Source organism: Esox lucius, chromosome 11 (assembly GCF_011004845.1).
Source record: "Esox lucius isolate fEsoLuc1 chromosome 11, fEsoLuc1.pri, whole genome shotgun sequence".
NCBI lineage: Eukaryota > Metazoa > Chordata > Actinopteri > Esociformes > Esocidae > Esox > Esox lucius.
The window spans coordinates 15,122,230-15,140,532 of NC_047579.1; the positions used below are offsets into that span (position 1 = coordinate 15,122,230).

Consider the following 18,303-nt stretch of genomic DNA (forward strand, 5'->3'; position numbering starts at 1 on the left):
TCATTTACTAATAATTTGAAGTTTTCAGTACACAAGAAATAAAAAAAATTACCTTTAAAAAGAACAAAACCACAAACAGACCTTTTCGGTTCCTACTCTACACAAAGTATGTAAAAACATGTTAGCGATAAGATGTTTACAGATTTTTAAAAAGTTAGAATTCGGACTTCAAAGTACACATTTTCTATATCTCCACACACCTTCCAATATACCTTAGCCTTAACATGCAACTTTAATTTTATATTGTAAAATCAAGCCTCAGTGGGAGGTTTCAGTTTCTCCCACAGTCTGTCCCAGAATGCCTGGTGCTGATGGGGGTCCTGAGGCCAGTCCAGATAGGTCCTGGTCTTCACCAGACGAGCCAGTCTGTGGTGGGCTGAGAGCCAGCGAGGGGGGATCTTCTCCAGGAAGACCAGGAGGAGGATGTCTCTTTGCTCCACCTGCAGTCTGGCGGTGGCCAGCTTCATCTCCAGGGAGCACCAGTTACTGTGAAGGTAGTGGCGGCTGACCAGACAGAGGGTGTGGCGGCTCCGGTAGAGGCTGTCTGTGATGTTCTCCACAATGTCCTTCCCCAGCTGGAAGTCCCTGCTGTGCAGACAGAGGTTCAGGAAAGGGGGACCCCTCTGCTCCAGGTTGGGCAGCAGCTCCTCCACCACCCAGAGCTCGTCCTTCCCGCTGTAGGAGACAAAGGTGTCGTAGTCGTAGCGCCCCCTGGTGTTGGATCTCATGGCCTCTGACAGCCAGCCAAGAGTGATGTGGTAGAGGGGAAGAAGGTAGTGGCCAGACAGGTTATGGAGAAACACCACCAGCATGAAGAACAGGACTCCCAGGCCAGTCACAGTAAAGAGAATAAAGTCTATCTCTGTTGTGCAGTTGGCTTCTGTGTACTTGACAAAGTTAGGTGTGTCTATTCCATTGTCTGACAAGCATGTCAAGTTGTCCCACATAATGTGTCTAAAAGAAGTCAAGATCACTTCAACCTGCCTGTTCCTCTTTGCCCATGCAATAAGCCAAGCATTGTCACAACTGCAAAACAAATGTAACTCATTAAATAGCAAATACTTAAGACCAGAAAGAGATTCAGTAAAGCTGTAGAATACATTATATATGTTCTCAATGTGTAAATGCAATCTTTTTAAAGATTTTAAATCTTTAGTTAAACTACCCTCCATAGAATAAATCTTGCAGTCTAAAAGTTTCAGAACCTCCAACTTTGTCAGGTTGTGGAAAATGATGTCAGCAGAAGGTTGTTGTATAAGATCCACTGAATATAGAGTCAGTTTCTGTAGCTGAATCAGTTGATTAATCGTTGTCATATCATAACTTTTAGCTGAAAGCTTTGATCTGTACACAAATGTCTCCACAGATTTGAAATACTTTCCCATGAATTCAGATCCACAAAGGAATTCTTCAGCATAAACATCAAGATGGATTACAGACTTAAAGAATGGTCGTCCACAGTCCTCAAAGGACACAGTCTGGCCTTTCAGTATAAGACTCATGTTCTGTTTGGATTCAATGTTACTGCCAATAATCAAATACATTGGCCTCATACTTGAAGTAATATACAGCTGAGTCAGTTGACTCAAAATGTCACCAAATATCAGTGTTAGATTTAGCTTTATCACAGGTTCTCTTAGTGGACTGTTCAATTTCCCAAGAAACACTTCTCTTAAAGATGTAAGATGTGTGAAAGACAGTGCCTCAGTATTGTGAATAAGTGGATTTTCCCTGAGATCCAACCAAATCAAACTATATAAACCATAAAATGTATTTGCATGGATGTGTGTAATGTTATTATTTGACAGGTCTAAGTACTCCAGAAGTCTCAAGCCCAGGAAAGCAAAGTCTTCAATATTTGATAATTTACTTTTATATTTAAGGTATAACAGGTTTACAAGACAACTAAATTGATTTGAAAAAAAAAATTGTATGTTCAAATATAAAACAAGTTTATTTAACCATGTGATTGGTTGTTTTTGGAAGGAGCACAAATCAAGACTGTTTTCTGTGCGGTCATATACAGATAAGTATGTAACGTTCTTAAGAGTGGAAATAAAATTCCATTTAATTTGGGAGATGGATGTATAGAAATGAAGAGTTCTAGTAAGAACAATAGATTCCAGTCCTACGCACAAGTCAACATGGTACATTGAAAAGCTGATTGGATAGTTTGTATTAAATTCTAATTTTTTGATTGAAAGCAAAAACACTAGATTACAGATGCTTCTAAAATCAATGTGTTCACTACCAAAGTATCTCAACAAATGAATTTGCTTTATTCCAGACAGGGGCAGTTGTAGTAGCAGTTCCTCGTTTAGGTAAGAACTGAATTTTTCCAGGTTCTTAAAACAATCCAGAGCACCTTCCTCTATATGTGTTATTTCACCAAATATTAAAGAACACCCTGTTAGGTTGTTAAAAACAGGTGTCATGCTCTCATTTGTGTTTAAGATTGGGCAATTTGATTGATTTAATGTCTGTATTTCCTGTGCCTCTATGACTAAATCAGTAAGTGACTTTATATACATTAATCTGCATAGTATCTCTGACAAATCTTTTACACAGGAGTTACCAATGGAGACATTTCGTAAATTAGGTATGCCATTAAACACATCTGGTGCCATTGATGATAACCTAAATTTGGATATGGTCAAATTACTTAGCTTCACTAGATATCTGAATGTGTTAGACCCAACATTACAATCACAGCACCCAGTCACCCACAGTGCTTGTAACCTCATATATTCCAGATTTGAAAGAGCCTGGCTATTTCCAGTTGGAAGGATTTGTGAAAAACAGCCATTAATATCCAAGTATTCCAGGTCGTGAAACTGAGAGAAAAAATCTAGAGACATGATACCATTTTCATCCATAGTCATGGATATGCAGAGATTATTGATGTTTTGAGGGAGTCCATGTAGATCTTCTTCGATGTCTGTGACATATTTACAGGAAGCTATGAGACCTTTTGAATAGCCTTGTAAGCAATCTCTGTCTGGCATGTCATCAACGTAGTCATAAATGTTGCATTTAGAATGCATCCATCCATTTACCCTCAGAATCCACAGTAACAGGAGGACAGTTTTGAAAAACACAACCCTCATCTCTTCCAATTTCAGTCAACGCATGCAAACAGAATGGTGTTTTTCTTTTTTTTGTCAGACGATCACTGCTTTCTGTTATTCCAATATTCTGCCCTTTCGCTGTCCACTGGATTGTTTTTCATGCTTATAAAGTCATTATCTTGGTTTTTATGGTTCCAAAAGTACAATTTGTTTTAAATGTTCAACAGTCAAAAAAAAAAAGAGTTGATCTCCACATGCACAGAATGAGTAGATGAACCTTTCTGCAGTACATAGCAGTCTAATTTAAAATCTCTCTTTTCAGTTCCTTAAAATAAAAACAGAAGAAGAGGACTTGGGCTTCAGATTTCAGAAGTTTGTTGAGTGTCACAAAAAAATCTTCAGTTTGTAAGGAAATCTGAATTGTAATAAAACATTTGTTAAATATGTGTACCTTTGATTTATTATCCTGATAAATATATATTTCTAAAGCAAAGTAGTGTAAACTCTTATTGGGCTGCTAAACGTCTTGATTTAGTTTTGGTTAATTCATTAGGAGATGCTAGTGACCAAAATGTATTTCAAACGCAACTTAGATTCATGTGTGTGTATCGCTTATTATGTGTTTGCAGCAGGGGTGATGTAGTGAAGTGCTATTTCTCTTAGTTCACTTTTTGACAGTATGTATGTGTGTAATGGGCACAAACTGCTCTGGAAAGTTCTGGAAATACTAGTGATGGACAGAACAACTCTCTAAAACAGGGGTGTCCAAACTATTCCACAGAGGGCCGAGTGTCTGCAGGTTTTCGCTCTCTCCTTGTACTTGATTGACTAATTAGGCTACTGATTGGTTAGTTTCTACCCTCACCTGGTTTCTTAGGTCTGAACTGGGAACCAATTTATAGGAAAAACCAAAAACCTGCAGACACATGGCCCTCCATGGAATGGTTTGGACTCCCCTGCTCTAAAACAAAACGTGTCACGGGTTTACGAAACACTCAAAACATTGACTCAAAAGTGACATCTTCAGGTTAGAAAATAAAAATCAGTTTTTTCACGTATTGTTGTAAAATATTTTGCGGTGCAACAGTGTGACCATTGAAAAGGGAAACACGTTTATTTAATCTGATTTATGGGAAAGAATTTCATTTAATCTGATAGTCATAAGGTTACACACAGAGCATCTGAACAGAAAAAATAAAGGTTGATAATTTGTTGTACACCTGTGGTGTTTCTAGTCATAAATATCCCATCATTAGAAATGAATGGGTGAGACTACATTTACTACATACATTTTATTTTAGGCACATGTCCATTCATGCGATGGACGCACTTCCTCTCCCAGATGCCCACATGCCTGTGTGTTTCAGCACGCGTGCACACACACACACCTCATTCGCATTCTTGGCTTCCATGGGAACCCCAATACAATCTTTCCCCCACAGCAACAAAAACCTGTTGGCATTCTCACAAACACAATTGCAACGATGTTTCAATAATATCTGCTATCTCGCAGCTATGGTATATAAAGCATTCTTGAGGCCTTGCTCACAATTCATTCTGTGTCAGCACAATGACCAAATGATATACTTTATGTGAGGCTTTTGATCATATCTTTGATGATGAAGCTGGTGAGGAGGATAAAGTCCAGGAAACTGACAGTGAAGATGCATTAGAGGAGGAAGTATCAGAAGTTAAAGGCAACACAGAATATGATCCAGACCAAGAGACAACCGATGTGGAACAATCCAGTGATGAGGAAGAGGTCCGGTGATGAGGAAGAGGGCCCTGCAGAGGTTGTTGTTACATTTTAGTCAAAGAATGGGAATTTGTCCTGGTCTTCATCCCCACCTGAGAGGAGAGGATGGCCATCGGCTACAGAGATTTTCAGGATGACCCCAGGGCCAACAAGAAACGCCATATACCGGGTTGATGACATAAAATCCTGCTTCCTGATAGAGGCAACCAAAACTGTTCCTGATAGAGGCAGCTGAAATTGTTGAGATAAACATAACCAACTTGGAGGGGAGATGCGTTTACAAAGACAACTGGAAGGAGGTTGACTGGACAGACTTCCAAGCATACATGGCTCTCTTGATTTTGTCTCGGTATGTCCCCAGGGTATACCAGACAAAATCCGATATATATTTGCAAGGCACATTGGATTGGAAAAACTTTGCCTGGCCTGATGAGTCCCGATTCCTGCTGCGACATTCAGATGGTAGTGTTGGAATTTTACGTAAACAGCTTGAAAGCATGGATCCATCCTGCCAGGTATCAATGGTCCAGGCTAGTGGTGGTGGTGTAATGATGGGGGGGGTATTTTTCTTGGCACACTTTTGGCCCCTAAGTACAATCTGAGAATTGTTTAACAGCCTGCCGAGAATTAAGGCAGTTCTGAAGACAAAAGGGGGTCCAGCCTGCTACTAGAAGGGTGTAGCTAATGAAGTGGCTGGTGAGTGTATATATACGGAAAACATTGTAGGATGCCAAGAGACAAAGATACAAAAGCAAGTCTGGATGCTGTGCCTGACTGTGTTTATTAAAGCAAATTAGAAAATAAACAGATAAACTAAAGTACAAGGGGTAGGCCGTTGGCGCAGAGAGGCTAGCAGTAATTATCTGGGATATTACAATCCCATTCCCAAACAGGTTGGGACGCTGCGTAAAATGCAAATAAAAACAGAATGCAATGATGTGCAAATCATTTCTCCTTATATTCTATTGACAATAGTTAAAAAACAACCTGTCAAATGTAGAAACTGAGAAATGTTATTACTTTTGGAAAAATACATGCCCGTTTCGAATGTCAGCAACATGTTTCAAAAAAGTTGGGACAGGTCCATGTTTACCACAGTGTTGCATCACCGCTTCTTTTAACAATACCAATTCCTATAGTTTTAGTGTGAAATGTTTTTCCATTCTTGCTTGATATAGGATTTCATTTGTAGTATTTGTAGATCTCCATTGTAGTATTTTTTGTCATAATGCGCCAAAGGTTTTCAATGGGTGACAGGTCTAGACTGCAGGCAGGCCAGTTTAGCACCCAGACTATTTTACTATGGAGCCATGCTGTTGTAACACGTGCAGAATGTGGTTTGGCATTGTCTTGCTGAAATTAGTGAGGCCCTCCTTGAAAAAGATGCCATCTGGATGGCAACATATCTTGCTCCAAAACCTGTATACCTTGTTTAGCATTAATGGTGCCTTGTACACTAATGCACCCCCATACCATCACGGATGCTGGCGTTTGAACTGTGTGCTGATGACAAACAGGATAGTCCCTCTCCTCTTTAGTCTGGAGGAAGTGGCGTTCATGATTCCACAAAATTATTTACATTGTTGATTTGTCAGACAACAGGACAGTTTTCCACTTTGCCTCAGTCCATCTTAAATGCGCTTGGGCCCAAAGAAGGTGGCACCGTTTCTGTATCTTTTTTATACATGGTTTCTGTATCTTCTATATGGTTTTATATATGGTTTCTTCTTTGCATGATAGAGTTTTAACTTGCATTTGTAGATGCAACTAGATACTGTGCTCACAGACAATGGTTTCTGTATGTGTTCCTGAGCCCATACAGTGATGTCCACTACAGAATCGTATCTGTTTTTAATGCAGTGCCGCCCGAAGATCACTGCCGTCCAATATTGGTTTTCGGCCTTGTCCCCTGCCTACAGAGAATTCTCTGGATTCTCTAAATCTTTTAATAGTATTATGTACTGTGGATGATGAGATCCCCAAACTTATTGCAATTTTACGTTGAGAAATGTTATTCTTAAATTGATGCACCATTTTCCTTCACAGTCTTTCATGGAGTGGTGAACCCCTCCCCATCTTTACTGCTGAAAGACTCATCCTCTCTGGGACCTAATCAGTTGTGAGATGTTCCTTCCAGTAAATTTCTTAACATTAAACATGTTGCTGGCATCAAATTCAAAGTGGGCATATATTTTTCAAGAAACAATGAAATGTATCAGTTTCAACAATTGATTATGTTTTTATGTACCACTTTCTATATATTGGGTTTAAATTATTTGCAAACCATTGCATTTCATTTTTCTTAACATGTTACACAGCATCCTAACTTTTTGGGAAACAGGTTAAAGAATGGTGCCCCTGTAACACATTTTTTTTAGCACAACAACATATTAGGGTAACAATTAATCTAAATGCAGAATGAGTAGGGTTACATTTTTATTAGGCAGATCAACAAATATTTATTACTTGGAATGAGAGAGCACACCATTGTCTGTATCTGTTCAACCAACTAAATAATCTCTATCTGTATTCATACTCGGAAAGGGCGCAGCTTAAACCAGAAGTGGGTGGAGCAAACCGGAAGTTTTTAATATAAGCCTGAAATCAGAAGTATCTGTTTTAGGTGTAAAACAAACTATTTATGAAACAGCCTCAGAATTGAGCTTCAGGTTAATGTTTCTGTTAACAAGAGTAAGAGAACTATTTAAAAAAAATATATGAATCAATGAACACATGAAGTACAAACCATGAACAAGAGTTTTTATAGTAAACATAACTTTCTTTTTTTACTCTTTAAACCCCAAGGAGTAAACAATGGCAGTGTTGAATTTCAGTGGCAAGGAAAAACTCCCTAAGAATGCTGGAATTTAGGAAGAAACCTAGAGAGGACCCAGACTCAGAGGGATGACCAGTCTTCTTCTGGCTGTGCCGGGTGAACATATTAAGAGTACAATTGTAATAAATAATAAATGCATGTGGGCTGAGTCCAGAGTCTATTTAAACTTAGTCCAGGTTGGAAGCATGACCAGATGGACAAGGACAGGGACAACACGGGGAAGGGGGAGGTATCAGCACGTTTGGCAGCTGAAATCGTCAGGGACAGCCACGGGTCTTTCAAGCCAGCTACTCCGCAGGTGTGGGCCTGGACCTCATGTCCTCCTAAGTTTAAAACGCCAGGAGACACGGAAAATTTAAAAAATGCATTCCTTATATCTACAAGGATTTATAGTGGAGAAGGAGAACTTAAGGTGCAGAAGGAGAACTGACCCTACTCCCACAGCACAATAATATAGCAGCGTAAGACCTTGGGGCTGAGACAGGGGGGTCCGGTGACACTGTGGCCCTATCTGGGGGAGGCCCCGGACAGGGCCCAACAGGCAGGAAATCAATCCACCCACATTGATTACTGTCCTTTCTTGTGGAAATGTTTTCTGCTGCTTACAGTAGCTCAGTATTGCGGTGTGGATGAGGCCACAGAGTGCCTTGATACAGATGTAGCAGTATATTGGCCACCCCGGTCTAGGTTCAAGTCTTGACTGTGGCTGAGAAGCCCCAAGTGGTGATTCAAATGGGGCAGCATCACCCTGGGTTTATGGGAGCTATCTTCAGCAGGGTTTTACTAGTCTCTTCCCCCTCTAATGTCTCTCTCTGTCTGGAGGGGCATCCTCAAATTAAATTACGTCAATATGGAGAGAGTGTCCTATGACGCACCTTGATCCATGTGACTTCTTGATTGGCAGAATGCCTTTGTTCTGATACCTAAGAAGAATTGTCTTCAGCCTGTTGGGATATGTGATCAAACATGGCCGTAGACAGGGGCGCCGTATGGGGGAAGTTAGGGTGATTCTAACGGCCTGTGACTGACTGACTGACAGCCCCCCCCCCCCCCCCACACACACACACACACAAACATTAAATTGTTCGGTGCAGGCGCGAACGTTACTTGCTAGTAGTGAAGGATTGCTGGGGGAGCATCAATGATATCTCAGCTTACTATTGTAAATAAAGATCTGGCTTCCTCAAATGAAAAAAAGAAAGACGAGAAAGAAAAGAAAGGGGGCAACAGCATGTCAAAAAGGAAGGTCAGTGTAGTCTTTGAGTTGTGTAAATTAACATGTTAGCTTAGTCCATTGTGAAATAGGCTACTTTAGCTCCCCTAACTTTAGTTACATCTCAATAGATTTATTACTTTTTTTACATTGTTCCAGTTTTAGCCAACATTTAATTAATGCTGGCAAACTTTTAGCAAGTAATTGATAGTCTGGTGCCAGGTCCAACAGACGCCGTTTCAAGCTCAGAAGCCTGAGGGGTTGTACTAATCCTTTTACTTCTTCCAAACACGGAGAGTGTAGTTTAGACCAAAAAGCTCTATTTTTGTCTCATCAGACCACATGACCTTCTCCTATTCCTCCTCTGGATCATCCAGATGGACATTGGGAAACTTCAGACGGGTCTGAACAAGCACTGGCTTGAGCAGGGGGACCTTGTGTGCGCTGCAGGATTTAAATCCATGACGGCGTAGTGTGTTACTAATGGTTTTCTTTGAGACTGTGTTCCCAGCTCTCTTCAGGTCATTGACCAGGTCCTGCCGTGTAGTTCTGGACTGATCCCGCACCTTCCTCATGATCATTGATGCCGCACGAGGGGCGATCTTGCATGGAGCCCCAGACCGAGGGAGATCGTCATCTTTTCTAATAATTGTGACAACAGTTGTTTCCTGCTCATCAAGCTGCTTGCCTATTGTCCTGTAGCCCATCCCAGCCTTGTGCAGGTCTACAATTTTATCCCTGATGTCCTTACACAGCTCTCTGGTCTTGGCCATTGTGGAGAGGTTAGAGTCTGTTTGATTGAATGTGTGGACAGGTGTCTTTTATACAGGTAACTAGTTCAACCAGGTGCAGTTAATACAGGTTATGAGTGGAGAAAAGGAGGGCTCCTTAAAGAAAAACTAACAGGTCTGTGAGAGCCGGAATTCTTACTGGTTGGTAGGTGATCAAATACTTATGTCATGCAATAAAATGCAAATTAATTATTAAAAATCATACAAAGTGATTTTCTGGATTTTGGTTTTAGATTCAGTCTCACAGTGGAAGTGTACCTATGATAATAATTACAGACCTCTACATGCTTTGTAAGTAGGAAAACCTGCAAAATCGGCAGTGTTTCAAATACTTGTTCTCCCCACTGTATTATACAACTGTGGTTCCATCAGATCAGCTTGGACAGTTTGTAAAGAAATGAATTGATGCCCCTGAATTAAGAAGATATTGTATCATGTTTTACAGTGTTGTTCCAAGTCATGTTTTATCATGACTTGGAACAACACTATGATTATTATTGGAGGATGTGTTCCTATCAAAAGTCAAGTAATGGAAGTTTAGGTAAACAATTGTGTGGATTTGATCCCAATAAAAATAATGGTATGATATTGGTCCCTAAAATTTTTATGAAGAAATACAATACTGCTGTCATTGCTGAAAATTAGACTGTGTGATCAGTCAACATGTCTACAGTAATACTTAAATTGGTGGAGGCCATGTAAAAGTTAGGATTTTATACCGGCCTCACGTCTGCCTTGTCCCCCTCTTTCTTTCTTCATTTTAAAAATATTCAGTCAACGTGGAGATGAAGAGACTATCTTAACGTTTGACAGAGTCAAAGGGAAAGGTCAGAGGTACCCACAGCGCCCGAGGTACAATTTATTTGGAAAAACGGACAAAAAACGCAGTTCCAACATGTGGGGAGTGACCATACTAGCCTAATGCCGGAATACCAGGCAAATGTACGCCAGGATTTTTCTTCATTTGAAACCGAACCGTGAGTCCCGTATTTGCAGAAATCCACAAAATATTTGTTCCTCTTTGAGATGGCACATGAAATGTTTTCCAAATGGTGGATGACTCCACTTCCGGTGTATGTACACGTGTCAAGGGTGTAAGGACAATTGACAGCTTAATTGTGCATTAATAGTCAGGGAGAAATTGGACTGGGGACAAATGGTGGAATAGCAAATTAGACATTTTGGTAATACTTTATATTAAGGTCCCTTAAGAACACTTACAGTGGATATAAAAAGTCTACACACCCTTGTTAAAATGCCAGGTTTTTGTGATGTAAAACTAAAAGACAAAGATAAATCATGTCAGAACTTTTTCCACTTTTAATGTGACACTCTTTTGTTGAGACTGTATGTTTCATCAAAAGGAAAGCATAAATAAATATGAATAATTTGAGATCTGGGGCTATTCATAAAAGATCTAGGGCTATAACCCCGGACGCCCTGGCCTAACGATGCCTCTGCAGTAGTACATATTATTTTTTATTTTAATTTGTTTGTGAAGCTTGCATTCAACTGCCACAACCTTCTAACATGAACTTCCATTCTTGTTAAAGGAGAAAAAAAATAACCATCAAAATGAAAATAGCAAATTATTTCATACTTAGTATCTTTCACTCTGAGTACTTTTTAAATATGCTACATTTGTACTTAAGTTTTTTTGCATCAGTACTTTTATTTCTAATTGATTACAATTAAATCTTTCCACCCCTGGTCATTAGTCATTTACTAATAATTTGAAGAAGTTTTCAGTACACAAGAAGTAAAACAATTTACCTTTAAAAAGAACAAAACCACAAACAGACCTTTTCAGTTCCTACTCTACACACAGTATGTAAAAACATGTTAGCGATAAGATGTTTACAGATTTAAAAAAAAGTTATTTTAAAGTATTGCAAAATAATGCAAGCTTCAAATATTTGAGAAAATGTGTACTTTGGACTTCAAAGTACACATTTTCTATATCTCCACACACCTTCCAATATACCTTAGCCTTAACATGCAACTTTAATTTTATATTTTAAAATCAAGCCTCAGTGGGAGGTTTCAGTTTCTCCCACAGTCTGTCCCAGAATTCCTGGTGCTGATGGGGGTCCTGAGGGCAGTCCAGATAGGTCCTGGTCTTCACCAGACGAGCCAGTCTGTGGTGGGCTGAGAGCCAGCGAGGGGGGATCTTCTCCAGGAAGACCAGGAGGAGGATGTCTCTTTGCTCCACCTGCAGTCTGGCCAGCTTCATCTCCAGGAAGCACCAGTTACTGTGAAGGTAGTGGCGGCTGACCAGACAGAGGGTGTGGCGGCTCCGGTAGAGGCTGTCTGTGATGTTCTCCACAATGTCCTTCCCCAGCTGGAAGTCTCTGCTGTGCAGACAGAGGTTCAGGAAAGGGGGACCCCTCTGCTCCAGGTTGGGCAGCAGCTCCTCCACCACCCAGAGCTCGTCCTTCCCGCTGTAGGAGACAAAGGTGTCGTAGTCATAGCGCCCCCTGGTGTTGGATCTCATGGCCTCTGACAGCAAGCCAAGGGTGATGTGGTAGAGGGGGAGAAGGTAGTGGCCAGACAGGTTATGGACAAACACCACCAGCATGAAGAACAGGACTCCCAGGCCAGTCACAGTAAAGAGAATAAAGTCTATCTCTGTTGTGCAGTTGGCTTCTGTGTACTTGACAAAGTTAGGTGTGTCTATTCCATTGTCTGACAAGCATGTCAAGTTGTCCAAAGTTTAGTTTCATAAATAATCATGATCACTTCAACCTGCCTGTTCCTCTTTGTCCATGCAATAAACCAAACATTGTCACAACTGCAAAACAAATGTAACTGATTAAGTACCAAATACTTAAGGCTAGAGAGAGATTCCGTAAAGCTGTATAATATTTGAGTGTTTACGATTTGCAGATCCAATATTTTTAAATATTTTAAATCTTTAGTTAAACTACCCTCTATAGAATAAATCTTCCAGTCTAAAAGTTTCAGAACCTCCAACTTTGTCAGGTTGTGGAAAATGATGTCAGCAGAAGGTTGTTGTATAAGATCCACTGAATATAGAGTCAGTTTCTGTAGCTGAATCAGTTGATTAAGCGGAGTTAAATCAGCACTTTTAGGTGAAAGTTTTGATCTGTACTCAAATGTCTCCACAGATTTGAAATACTTTCACATGAATTCAGATCCACAAAGGAATTCTTCAGCATGAACATCAAGATGGATTACAGACTTAAAGAATGGTCGTCCGCAGTCCTCAAAGGACACAGTCTGGCCTTTCAGTATAAGACTCATGTTCTGTTCAGATTCAATGTTACTGCCAACAATCAAATACATTGGCCTCATCCATGTAGAGATATACAGATGAGTCAGTTGACTCAAAATGTCACCAAATATGAGTGTTAGATTCATCCTTATCGTAGGTTCTGTTAGTGGAGTGTTCAATTTCCCAAGAAACACTTCTCTTAAAGATGTAAGATGTCTCAATGTTTTGAATAAGTGGATTTTCCCTGAGATCCAACCAAATCAAACTATATAAACCAAAAAATGTATTTGCATTAATATGTGTAATATCATTCTTTGACAGGTCTAAGGACTCCAGATTTCTGAAGCCCAAGAAAGCTGAGTCTTCAATATTTGATAATTTACCATTATATTTCAGGTGGTTCAGGTTAACAAGACAACTAAATTGTTTTTCAAAAAAGTGTTTATGTTCAAATATAAAAATACTTTGTATAACCATGTGTTTTTGTTTTTTTGGAAGGAGCATACATCTAGACTGTTTTGTTTGTGGTGATATACATGTATTGTTTTAACATTCTTTAGAGTGGATATAAAATTCCAAATAATTTGGTTAATAGGATAGATAGCATAATCTCTAGAAATATATATACATTCCAGTCCAATGCACAAGTCAACACTATACATTGAAAGGCTGCCTGGATCAATACTAGTAAATTCTATCTCTTTGATTGAAAGCAAAAACACAACATTACAGATGCTTTTAAAATCAATGTAATTTTTACAGTTGTTTATCCAGAAATGAATTTGTTTAAATCCAGACAGGGGAAGTTGAAGTAACTGTTTCTTTTTTAGCCGAGATTCAAAAACTGTCAGGTTCTTAAAAGAAGCCAGAGCCCCTCCCTCTATATGTATTATTTCACAGAATATTAAAGAACACCCTGTTAGGTTGTTAAAAACAGGTGTCTTGCTCTCATTTGTGTTTATGATTGGGCAGTTTGATTGATTTAATGTCTGTATCTCCCGTGCCTCTACAACTAAATCAGTAAATGACTTTATATACAATAATCTGCATAGTATCTCTGACATATCATTTACACAGGACTTACCAATGGAGACAGTTAGTAAATTAGGTATGCCATTAAACACATCTGGTGCCATTGATGATAACCTAAAGCTGATTATGATCAAATTACTTAGCTTGACTAGATCTCTGAATGTGTGAGGCCCAATACGACAATCACAGCAGCCATTGTCCTTCCCCTTTAACATCATATATTCCAGCTTTGGAAGGCTCCAAAGCTTTAAGTTATTCCAATATTCTGCCCTTCCACTGGCTAGTTTTAAAGTCATTGTCAAGGTTTGTTTGTTCTTAAAGTCAATTAGGTATTAATGTCAAACAGTCAAATTAGAAATTAGTTGATGTCCCCACACTCAGGATCCACTTTTTCTACTGTACTATATTTTTACAACTATCATTCTCACTTCCTGAAAATAAAATTGGAATAGTTCTTTAAAAATATAATTTACATGAAGGACATGATTTGGGCTTGAGATTTCAGAAGATAGATAAGACTGTAATACCAGATGTTTGTAATGAAATATGAATTGCAGTACATTTAGAAACCTGTTTCCAAAAACACTGGGACATTTAAAGAAAAACAGAATGCAATGTTGTGCATGTCATTTAAACCCTATATTCAATAGAAAATAGTATAAAGACAACATTGTGCATGTCGCTTCATGCAAATGCATTTTAAAACTTTACCATGTATAAATAAGATCCAGAAATGCCGCTGCCTTCTCTGGGCCTAAAGCTCATTAAGATGGATGACGCTGCGCCAGGGATCCCTGCTATCCAATTATAAATTGAAATAATTTGAAATGCACTGGACAAGTCAAGCGCCTTTGAAGTTACCATTATGCTGTTGCAAAAAAACCAAAAAAAAACAATAGGTGTATGTACGGCCCTCGAGAGAGCTCCCATTCAAACATTGAATAAATGAATGTTTCTGAGGCTCAAAAACAAATATGTGTTAATGGCATTGTAATAACGGCGTTGTTTTTTTGTTTTTTTTATATTAATTGCACTTGTTAATGCTTTACATTTGACAGATCTAGAAATGTCTCAATGGGCTGCTAAAGATCTTGATTTGATCTTCTTTTAAAAATGAATTAATAAGTAATGAATTAAGAAATGTTAGTGTCATTTGATCTGGGTGTCTTTCTCGTGAGTGTTTGCAGTGGGGAAGATTCAGACAAGTTATTGTGCCATTTTGCATCAAGCCGATGGTTTCTGATCAGGACAAAGTTAGTTCGACTTTGGACTATTGATGGGTCCTGTAAGGACATCTTGCTTCCCGGCAATCTATAATTTGCACAGGCGAGGAGTGATTTTGCATTATCATTGGACATATTTTCATTGTTTTGAGGTTATTTTTCAACTAAAAGACATTTGGGAGCCAAATGAGCAGGCACTTTCACGTGAACAGAGGCAGAACACCAGAAAGACTTGGAATTCCCATCACAACCTGTGTGTCTAATTTACTTACAGTAGTAGTCCCAAAAGACAAAACCTGTGAGAAAATCCAAAGTGAAACAAACTTTACCAAAATGTTTTATACAATACGTTTCTGACAATGTCAAGGCCACCACTGCCGTAACTACATCAGGACTGGTCAATGTGCAAAAATAAATAATTTGCCTAATATCCCCACCTACAGTTGTGCTCAAAAGTTTGCATACCCTTGGAGAATTGGTAATGTGTGTACCATTTGTATATTTGGAGTCTCTCTTCCCAGCCATCCACTGTAGGGGTGTGTGATCCGTGATCAGGTGGAATCTCCTCCCTTATTGCGAGGGCTTCCCTCTCCACCGTTGCGTAATTACGCTCCCTGTGTGTCAGTTTCCTAGTAATGAAGAGGATAGGGTGGGCTTCCTCCCCTTCCCCTTGGGAGAGCACCACCCCTATCCCCGTGTCAGAGGCATCTGGGGAGACAGAAGGTTTCATTAAAATCAGGCATTCTTAATACAGGCTCACTACTCAAGATGGTCTGGAGCCTCTGAAAGGCCTCTTCTGCCTGGGCATTCCACCGGACTTGGGTGGGCTCGGCCTTCCTCGTCAGTTCTGTGAGCGGGGCAGCAATGCCCGCATAGTCGGGCACGAACCTCCGGTAGTAGCCAGTGATGCCCAAGAATGCCCATACTCCTTTTTTGTCTATAGTGTGTCCGTCAGTCGGAAGGTTGCAGCCGCTCCGTGCAACCCAAATGGAAAACAGACAAATTATGGCAATCTTCCCTAATCGCTCGATCATTTCGTGGGCATGGGATGGGCATGGGATACGCATCAAACTTTGAAATGGCGTTGAGGCCTCTAAAGTCATTGCAAAACCTTAACGATCCGTCCGGTTTGGGTACGAGAACTACGGGACTGGACCAGGCACTGGATGAGGGCTCTACCACTCCCATCCTTAACATCTCCCTCACCTCCTTTTTGGCCAGTACCCTGCGTGCCTGGGGTAGCCAATAGGGGCGTAGGTGTACCTTTTTCTCCATTTCTGTGGCAATGTGGTGCTGGATGGCTGTCATCTGGCCGGGTGTCTTGGAGAACACCCGGCTGTTCCTCCTCACCAGCGTGTCCATCTCTCTCCTCTGTTGCACTGTGAGCTTAGTCCCCAAGGGGACCTCAGTTGGGGCAGGGCCCTTCTCCACTGTGCCCCCATACAGCGCCGGCACTCCTCGTTCCTGATAAGCTTTCAACAGGTTAATGTGATAAATCTGCTCTGGCTTTCTCCTACCGGGCTGTTTTACCCTATAGTTCACCGAGGAGACTTCCACTACTTCATATGGGCCCTGCCACTGAGCCAGCAGTTCATGCTTTGATGTAGGGACAAACAGCATCACCTTATCCCCAGGCTGGAACTCTCACAGCTGGGCTGTCCTGTCATAAGCCCTTGCCTGGGTTCCTTGTGCCTTTGCCATATGTTCCCGGACCACCGGCCACACCGTAGCCATCCTGTCCCTCATTACTACTACGTGGTCTGCCAGGGCTCTATAGGGACAGGGCTTGTTTTCCCAAGCTTCGTGTGCCAAATCCAAAATATCCCGGCAGCGTCGACCTTACAATAGTTCAAACAGGGAGAAGCCTGTGGATGCCTGGGGGACCTCCCGCAACGCAAACATCAGGTGGGGTAGAAGCATATCCCAATTTCTCCCGTCCTTGTCGACTACCCTCCTCAATATTCCTTTAATGGTCTTATTCAGGCGCTCACACAGCCCATCTGTCTGCGGATGATAGGCACTGGTGCGTATCTGTTCTGTATACAGGTTGCACAGGTCCCTCATGAACCTGGCCATGAACGAGGTACCTTGATCTGTAAAGATGGTGGAGGGCAGGACGACTCAGGAGAACAACAGGTACAGCTCCCTGGCTATCCCTTTGGTAGCCATTGACTTTAGGGGGATCACTTCCGGGAATTTCGTAGCGTAGTCCACCACCACCAATATGTATTTGTGGCCGCGAGCTGAGCGTGACAGAGGTCCCACCAGGTCCATGCCAATCCTCTCGAACGGAGTCTCTATAATGGGGAGAGGAATCAGAGGGTTCCGGCACTTTGGGGGCTGTACGTTGACAGGAGTCACACGACGCACAGTACTTACCTATGTCCTTTGTTACTCTGGGCCAGTAGAAGCGGGCCAACACTCTTTCCGCTGTCTTCTCTCTTCCTAGGTGCCCTCCGAGGACGTGGGAGTGCGCCAGGTACAGAACGGTGTCCCGATACGTGCGCGGCACCATCAAAAGGTTGTATATCTCCCCCCTGCGCCTTCAAACCCAATACAACAATCCTTTGGTTATGGCGAAGAATGGGTCCTTCAACTCACCCTCTGCTATGATCCGGTTCCCGTCCACCATCGCCACTTCGCTCATTGCGCTGCGTACATCCGGGTCGCGCTGCTGGGCCATCCCGAACTGTCCCATGAGGTCTTTCGACATGGTTACATCCCTCATGTTGGGGGGGTGGCGTTCGTTGTCACTAAGTGTTTCTCAATGTCAAGGATCCTTCCTTGGTAGGACTAGTCCTTCCAAGGAAGGATCCTTCAGAGGCTAGGACAGGCTCCTCCTAAGCATTCGAAGAACACGTACAATGGAACAGGCTAGCAAGTGCACGTCATTGCGTGCTTGCGTCATTGAAAATGTTTCGCCTTCTTTTCCGCGCTACATTTCAAAACACTGAACGAAATCGAGTTGGAACTGTAAACGGTGCTGTTCAATTTTTTGTTGCGATGGAGGAGGTGAATCAGCGTCAGTCTGCTTGCAGGAGGAGAATACTCTGTCGACAACTTTGCCCGCAACGTGCGAAGGTAGGTAACGTTACCGACACTAATAAGCTATAATATAAGCAATGGTCGTTTTGTGTTATTAATTTCAT

The 18,303-nt window shown here is 41.2% G+C and overlaps 1 protein-coding gene and 1 pseudogene across 1 annotated transcript; both read right to left on the reverse strand.

The window, feature by feature from the left end:
- Positions 1 to 251: 251 nt before the first annotated feature.
- On the reverse strand, positions 252 to 3,176 carry LOC105008926 (toll-like receptor 13). The gene is made up of 2 exons (XM_029123219.2): positions 1,526 to 3,176; positions 252 to 1,264 (listed from the first exon to the last, which is right to left on the reverse strand). The coding sequence occupies exons 1-2, from the start codon at positions 3,105 to 3,107 to the stop codon at positions 252 to 254; spliced, it is 2,595 nt and encodes an 864-aa protein (XP_028979052.2). The 5' UTR covers positions 3,108 to 3,176.
- An 8,511-nt stretch (positions 3,177 to 11,687) lies between these two features.
- On the reverse strand, positions 11,688 to 17,924 carry LOC106023699 (annotated as a pseudogene).
- Between the last annotated feature and the right edge of the window lie 379 nt (positions 17,925 to 18,303).

Excerpts from the sequence above, each read along its gene's own strand:
- LOC105008926 (XM_029123219.2), bottom strand. The coding sequence starts at position 3,107 with ATGAGGGTTGTGTTTTTCAAAACTGTCCTCCTGTTACTGTGGATTCTG. Across the intron at positions 1,265-1,525 it reads AATGTATTTGATTATTGGCA|TGGATCTTATACAACAACCT; the intron begins GTAACATTGAAT and ends CTCTATATTCAG.